At 46.1% G+C, this 7986-nt stretch overlaps 1 protein-coding gene across 1 annotated transcript; it reads left to right on the top strand.

The window, feature by feature from the left end:
* The first annotated feature begins 3958 nt into the window (after nucleotides 1–3958).
* Nucleotides 3959–7481, top strand: LOC119292453 (adenylosuccinate synthetase 2, chloroplastic-like). Its single transcript, XM_037571289.1, has 4 exons — nucleotides 3959–4192; nucleotides 6109–6801; nucleotides 6889–7200; nucleotides 7311–7481. The coding sequence occupies exons 1-4, from the start codon at nucleotides 3959–3961 to the stop codon at nucleotides 7479–7481; spliced, it is 1410 nt and encodes a 469-aa protein (XP_037427186.1).
* The last annotated feature ends 505 nt before the right edge of the window (nucleotides 7482–7986 follow it).

A 7986-nucleotide genomic window follows, 5' to 3' on the forward strand; every position in this document is an offset into this window, starting at 1 on the left:
ATAGCCAAAAGGAGGACCTTGCGCTTTGCGACGCTTGGTGTGCCTGTTAGAATAATTCGAGGCACTCCGTCGATCTATCGAGAACCAAGCAATCACACGAGGCACGACACCGAGATTTGTTAACGAGGTTCACCGATATGGCTACATCCCCGAGGCATGACTACGGGCGCTCCTCCCCATGACACCGTCACAATACCGCACCCCGGCCGCCCGGGCGCCGGCACACGTCGCCGGCTCCCCGCGTGCCCATGCTATTATGTTGGCATATGTTACATCGTGTGTCTACCCCGATATATATGAGAGGACTAGGATACATGTGTCCTATTAGGACACAACTCCTACCCTGTCTACACACAGTCCAAAACCAAGTCCAACTGTAACCTACCTTGTACAATAATATTCGACACAATTCTAACAAACTCCACCTTGAAGAATATTCTTCACCACCTTGAATTCATCCATGCATCGAACCTCCTTGTACATTGGACTTGAGATACGCCATGAGCACCGCTGCTACTCCCAGACTCCATGTGACTCCACCTACTTGTAGTCCCTCCTTTTCTTGACCACAGTCAACACTCGAGCAAAATTAAGTTCCTTGTTACTCTAGTCCGTGCTCCCAACTTTCGGAGAATCCATTCAACGCCATCACACACCGACCACTGTTTGCGTGAAAGTGAACAACTCACATATTGGACGCCAAATATAGGAGTTACCTGAACTCAACGTCACCGCTCTTTCTTGACTGCTTGTCTGAAACTTGAAGGAATTTCACCGTCGCCCTGTGTCACCCTGAGTCAAATTCGCAGTTGTCTCACCCTTCTTTCGGATAGTCTCTGGCATGTCCCACGGCTATAGCACTCCGCCTTCTTCTGTATTTGTCATCCGCACTTTGCCATGTGCACTGAACACCACAAAATATACGGCCATGTACTCTCTCAGCCTTTGACAATTTCAGACTTTCCGCCACTTTCTCAGATTCTCCATGGTCAACTCCTGTCCATCAACTAGAACCGATAGACCCAGTCACCAACTTGAATCTGATACTCGTCAACACTACTTCAACACCCTTGCACACTTTGTCTAACCACATGTCTGACCACCAGTGCCTTGGTCTGTCGCCGTGTCCCGTGCTTACCGCACGCCTCGCCGCTATCACCGCGTCGAGCCTCTGCTGTCCTGGTCGAGTCTCCCGGGTAGCTAGCCCCCACTGCATCAACCCCCACTGCAGAAAACCATCGATCATCACCGACCGATGCCGAGTATCACGTCTCCATCAGACCACTGGTACCCAGTACGATCCACGTGTCTCTCGCTATCCCGATGAAATAGGCTTCGATTCTCCGATATCTTACACCATAGCCGCTCCATCAGCACAGAGCATAGTCATCCATCAGACTCCAGCTCCACCTTCAACATGACTACATGTAGCTGCGCTATGCTACACCGTAGCCCCTCCATCAGCACAGAGCATAGTCATCCATCAGACTCCAGCTCCACCTTTAACATGACTTCATGTAGCTGCGCTATGCTACCCCCGCGCTCCATCGATTTCAAACTCTCATGTGTGCACTGCCTTGAATCAATCCTGCGCCATAGTCTTGTCGAAGCCGCACAAGCCCTCAGGCCTACATCACGTGTTTTCACGCCCCAGAAGTCGGCCACCATCAGCATCACGCTCCTATGTCGTCGTCGCTGAAAACACCGCCGCTTCTGCTTTGACCGACATCCCCGTCGATCCATCAGACAGTCTAGCCCGACCCAGCCGAAATTATCCGACTGCAACCATGCTCTACCCTGCGTTGTATCCGCCCCGCACATCTACGTGCATTGCTTGACGCCCTGTGTTTGCATCATCCTAACATGGCGCGCTCCAGACTCCTCCGAGCCTTATACGCACGTCGCCAACCTCACCACCTGCACCATAGATCCTCACGCTACCATCCATATACACAATCTATGTACAAAGAAATAAAGCCAAAAAAATCCACCACATGAGCCTTCCTGTATACACTTATCCGTGAAGATCAATAAAATAAACTCCCAGCTCCACATGTGTTCCTGTAGGCTGTAGGTCTAGCTTTTCTCTTCTTCCGATGGATAGCACCAGTCTCCGTTGCGTAGCTCTTTTCCAAACAAATCACGTGACTCCAAGCTTATGCAACGCCTTGGCAACCTCCTGTAGTCCTAGCGCACCAACAACAACAACAGTAGTCGCTGATTGCCACCACGCCTTGGGCCTTGGCTTCCTGCAGCCCACTTGCCTGCGGCCCCTTGGGCCACACGCCCTTCAAGCTGCTAGCCTCCCCGCGCCGGCCTGCACGCCGCTCCAGCATCGTGGATGATCCGGCCCCTCGCCTCCTGTACGTGCGTGTGCCACGCAACCCTAGCAGCTCTGCACAACCGCCGTACGCTAGGACCGATTTCGATCTGCTGTTGCTTGCCGAAGACTCCACGGCTCCATGCATCTGCTAGCTTCCGATCGCTTCCATGAAAGAAATCCTTGTCACCGGTCCATCTTGCTAACCGCCACTGATGCTGCTCTCCTCGGCTCCCAAAACCGACGCAACTTCTTCGTGGTTGATTCCCGCACTATGAACCTGACAAATCTTCCGTTTTCTTCCTCTAGATCAACTATCCGCAGCCTCCTCGTAACCTTGCTCATGATACCACTTGTTAAAATAATCCGAGACACTCCGTCGATCTATCGAGGACCAAGCAATCACACGAGGCACGACACCAAGATTTGTTAACGAGGTTCACCGATATGGCTACATCCCCGGGGCATGACTACGGGCGCTCCTCCCCATGACACCATCACAATACCGCACCCCGGCCGCCCGGGCGCCGGCACACGTCGCCGGCTCCCCGCGTGCCCGTGCTATTATGTTGGCATATGATACATCATGTGTCTACCCCCGATATATATGAGAGGACTAGGATACAGGTGTTCTATTAGGACACAACTCCTACCCTGTCTACACACAGTCCAAAACCAAGTCCAACTGTAACCTACCTTGTACAATAATATTCGACACAATTCTAACAGTGCCATCTCCATGGATGCAACGATCGGAACGGATCAAACCAAGACCATGTTTTGGAGAGGATCACTGACTACTACAACATCTCCATGGACGTGCGATCAAGCCGTACACAAGGTTCGCTCGAGCATTGTTGGAGCACCATCCATGATCAATGCAACCGATGGTCCGGTTGCATCGACCAAGTGAACCATGCTCCACCAAGTGGTGTGCAAGTGGCGGAGTATGGTGGTGATTTTAAACCAAACATTGTGTTTGAAGTGATATCTTTTGAGTGAACTTCGCATGTTTAAATTTGAAAAACGCGACGATGAAACTTTATGTTATGACGGTTATTGTTATCCATGCTTTAATTTGAATGATTTTAAGATATGTATTGTGTAGAGATTGTGTTTGTGCGGCTAGTATACAAAACAGCCACAAATTTGATTTTACTCCGCTAACTATATGGGATTGGTTAGGTGTGACCACCGTTACTTCAACTTTTACTTCACTAAATTTTAGAGGATCGGTTAGAAATGCCTTACGAGGAACGGAACAAGCTAGGCCGACCAGCAGAACAATATCGTACAGTACACTCTTGCAAGATTCGCCTGGTTGAATTTGCACCTCCAGGCTCCAGAAACCATTACTTTTGTGCACATCAGACAAACAGCTAGCTAACCCTATGGCTAAAATCCCCCACGGTAGGGTGGGTAAATCATCAAACCATACCATAACACGTGAGAGTAGCCAAAACCCATGTGCTGAACTCGGTCGTGTGGTTTGTCGAAGAGGAGCGTAGACGTATGAAGCTCTCCCACTTCTCTCGTTCTCTCGTCGCCGATTCCCACCCACATACTAGAGTACTATTTAAGCCCCGATCCAGCTGATCGTGAGGCCTCCACTCCACTCCACTCTGAGACTCGATCGCAATGGACCTCTTCCCCGCCGCAGGGCAGCGGCCGCCAGCGCCACCGCGCTCAGGCCGCGTGGTGCCGCCGTCTGCTTCCGCCGCGGAGGAGTCCTCTGCGGCCGCGGCCGCGCGCCGGCGGCTGGAGTCGCTTGGCCAGGTGGTGGGGGTGCTTGGCACGCAGTGGGGGGACGAGGGGAAAGGCAAGCTTGTCGACATCCTCGCGCGGCGCTTCGACGTCGTCGCCCGCTGCCAGGTCCCTCTCCTCTCGCGCGCGCACGCTCTCTGCTGGCTTCATTGCATGCATGCCTTCGTTTGTTAGTCTGGAATAGCGCTCGGTTTATTTTCTGGCAGAATCTTTGCCTCATCGCATCAACTAAGAAGAGCACCAAAATCTCTCCTTAATACGAGGAACTTTCAAAATTTTAAACTTTGAACCTTTGAAACTAGGATTTCTAAGAATTGTGGAAGGTTGATACATGAAAAAAGGCTGGAAAAGCCATACATGCATGGCCCCACACCAGGGAGAAAAAACATAGAGAAAAAGGAAAAAGGTTGCATGCATGGGTCCCACTCCTCCACGTCACGCACCACCACATCCCCCATGCGTGGTATGGCACGTGAGCATGCTAAGTACAACAGGATGCCATAAGCAGGCTGTAAGGACTAAAATATTATGTATGTGGCTAGGTCTCAGTCGACCGAGACTTAATCAAGTCTCAGTCAAGTGATATAGTATGTAAGATGAGTAGGGCATTTTGGAGACCGAGCTCCATGAAACCCTTTATTTTGAAAAATAATAATTCAAAATTCATAAATTTCGGTTCTAAAAAATCTGGAAAAGAAATACACATGTATGCGAGGATGTAAAGTGTATGTGTGAAAAAAATTCAGGATGAAATACCTTGAATTGTGAGCTGCACAAAAAAAAAATCATGGACTTTAAAGATGAACATTACATATGTTAGAAAGCCTCATATTTGTTTTTTTTGTGTAGCTCACATTTTAATGTATTTCGACTTGAAAATTTGCACAAATGTACATTATGTATCTAGATATATGTGTATTTATTTTCAGAATTTTTTGAAACTGAAAATTTTGAATTTTGAAGTTTTCAAATAAAGGCCTCCATGGAGCTCGGTCTCCGTTTTGCATTTTTGATGTAAGATGAAAAAGAAAAAAACTGTTTTTTTTTGCACGAATCTCCATGAAAAATCAAGAGAATATAGTATCGACTGAGACATAACGAAGTCTCAGTCTACTGAGACTTAGCAAAACTGAAGTATTATATTTTTACTTAGTTGGTTGTATAGAAGATAATAGAGAAGGAAAGCGGGTTGTAGAATAAGAGCCGACTACAACACGAAACTCAAGACATTTTGTGAGATTGTAAGGTGGACCAACTATTAGTTAAGTAGTGTATTGTACAAGGCACCTATTAGACTGACTCTATATTACATGGAAACTTCTTAAGCCGATTGTTGGTTGTATTATTAGACCATGGTTAACAGTATAGCCAAGAACCGGCTATATGGAGTTGCCATGTCACTTATAGCCAACCTAATAACCTACCCATACAATAGTTAGCCATACTAGTATGATATAGTATACCATTAATATATCACCCACTTCTTTCTCTCACAAAGGTTGTTGGGTCTCATACTACAACCGGCTATAAGCTTTTAGCCCGCTTCTCTTCTCTCTCATCTTCTCTATCCTCCAACTAAGCACAAATCCGATGTGCCATCTTTTGTAACCGACCTACATCACTCTATTGTACTTGCTCTTAACCATGCTCTTAGCCACATGGTCCCCCACTCGCACTGTATGAGTACTTTCATTAATTGTTCTAGTAGTTGAATAAATTTTGCATTCATCCATCTAGGTTCATATTTAGTGGATAAAAAAAATGCATGGGCGGTTGAATTACTTAGTTGAAGCACGATCAACAAGTTCCATTTGTTTACAATGGTCTTCTTTCCGGCATTACTTCCTTCAAAAACTAGGTTGTATATATACATCATATAGTTCCCTCAACCGATTGTTCCTTCTGCACTATTGTAGTTAGTTAGCTTTATCTGGTTATGTTGCATGGGCTTACTTTGTGCAATAAAATTTGATAATACACGTTTCACCTACTTAACATGTGGATTGTTTTGTATTACTTCTTAGGGTGGAGCTAATGCTGGACATACAATATATAATTCTGAGGGTAAGAAGTTTTCACTACATCTTGTTCCATCTGGGATCCTAAATGAGAACACGCAATGTGTGATTGGTAATGGAACGGTAGTTCACCTTCCTGGGCTCTTTAAAGAAATTGATGAGTTGGAGTCTAATGGAGTTTCCTGTGAAGGAAGAATTATGGTATCAGACCGTGCCCATCTTTTGTTTGATTTTCACCAAGTTCTTGATGGACTTAGGGAGGTAGAGCTCGGAAATAAATTTATAGGAACAACAAAGAGGGGAATTGGGCCATGTTATTCAAACAAAGTTATCAGGAATGGACTCAGAGTATGTGATCTCCGACACATGGACACCTTTGGTGCCAAACTTCATATCCTCATGCAAGATGCAGCTATGCGATTCAAAGGATTTGAATACAGCAGCAAGACCCTCAAAGAGGAGGTTGATAAGTACGAAAAGTTTGCCGAACGTCTGGGACCTTACATAACTGATATCGTGCATTTCATGAATGAGTCGATCTTGCATAAGAATAAAATATTGGTTGAAGGTGGTCAAGCAACCATGTTAGACATTGACTTCGGTACATATCCATTTGTTACTTCCTCAAGTCCTTCATCTGGAGGAATCTGTACTGGCCTTGGTATTGCCCCACGAAGCATCGGTGATGTCATTGGAGTGGTGGGCTCGGTTGCCTCCGAACTCCTTAACATTCTCTTTATCGAACATTTGTCTTTCACTCTAAAACTAGCATATTTTTATGCGCAGGTAAAAGCCTATACAACCAGGGTTGGATCTGGTCCATTCCCAACAGAGTTGTTGGGCAAGACCGGTGATTTACTCCGTGCATCTGGAATGGAATTCGGGACTACGACAGGTCGGCCCAGGCGTTGTGGATGGCTCGATATAGTTGCTCTCAAATACTCCTGCCAAATCAACGGCTTTTCATCTCTAAACCTGACAAAACTTGACGTACTGACCGGATTGAAGGAAATTAAGCTGGGCATTTCCTATTGTACCAAAGATGGCAAAACGATTGAATCGTTCCCAGCAGACCTCAATCTTTTGGAGCAAACAGAGGTAACAAGAAAAACAATTTGTTATGTTTTCGCCCAGTCATATTTCATCTGCGTAATGTAATGCGTTCTTGCTTGGATTGACGATAAAACTCTTGGACTCTGTTGCTCTAGGTCAAGTACGAGGCCATGCCTGGGTGGGCGGAGGACATTTCCTCAGTACAAGACTACAATGATCTCCCGGAAACTGCTCAACTATATGTGGAGAGGATAGAGGAGTTGGTTAGTATTCCAGTCCATTACATCGGTGTTGGACCTGGACGCGATGCTCTAATATACAAATAGGGCATGAAACATGTTATCTATTTAAATAAGATCCTCATTTAGGATCCGAGTGTGCTCTTTACTCTACTTGTAAGATACTAGTTTAAAAGAAGTGATAATACTACTTGTGTTGGTCCATGGGACCAGTCTAGAGCCCGGGAGTAGGGATGGCTATGGGAATTGCTTCGCGTACAATGTTTCACGTCCGACCTACCCACAACACTCTTGTCCTACCCCTCATTGTTAAGTAGCGATTTGATCCATGGTAGTTAATTAGTGTCAAACAAGCATATCATACACAAATTCGTCTGGCATCTTGCAGTGGAGTAACTACTATGAGTTCAGAAGCATCGGGGATGTTACACTAATACTTCTAATAAAGCCATTTGTTTAGTAAAACTTGATAATATAGTAGTAGATGACATGGTTTTCGACATCTTTAATGAAGTACGCCCCCAACAATTCGGCAAGAATAGAAGTTAACATACCCAGGACCTGGTCGTAGAACAAGATAAATATATGACGT

This window comes from Triticum dicoccoides, chromosome 4B (genome assembly GCF_002162155.2).
Source record: "Triticum dicoccoides isolate Atlit2015 ecotype Zavitan chromosome 4B, WEW_v2.0, whole genome shotgun sequence".
Lineage (NCBI taxonomy): Eukaryota > Viridiplantae > Streptophyta > Magnoliopsida > Poales > Poaceae > Triticum > Triticum dicoccoides.

Excerpts from the sequence above, each read along its gene's own strand:
- LOC119292453 (XM_037571289.1), top strand. The coding sequence starts at position 3,959 with ATGGACCTCTTCCCCGCCGCAGGGCAGCGGCCGCCAGCGCCACCGCGC. Across the intron at positions 6,802-6,888 it reads TCGGTGATGTCATTGGAGTG|GTAAAAGCCTATACAACCAG; the intron begins GTGGGCTCGGTT and ends TTTTATGCGCAG. Across the intron at positions 7,201-7,310 it reads ATCTTTTGGAGCAAACAGAG|GTCAAGTACGAGGCCATGCC; the intron begins GTAACAAGAAAA and ends CTGTTGCTCTAG.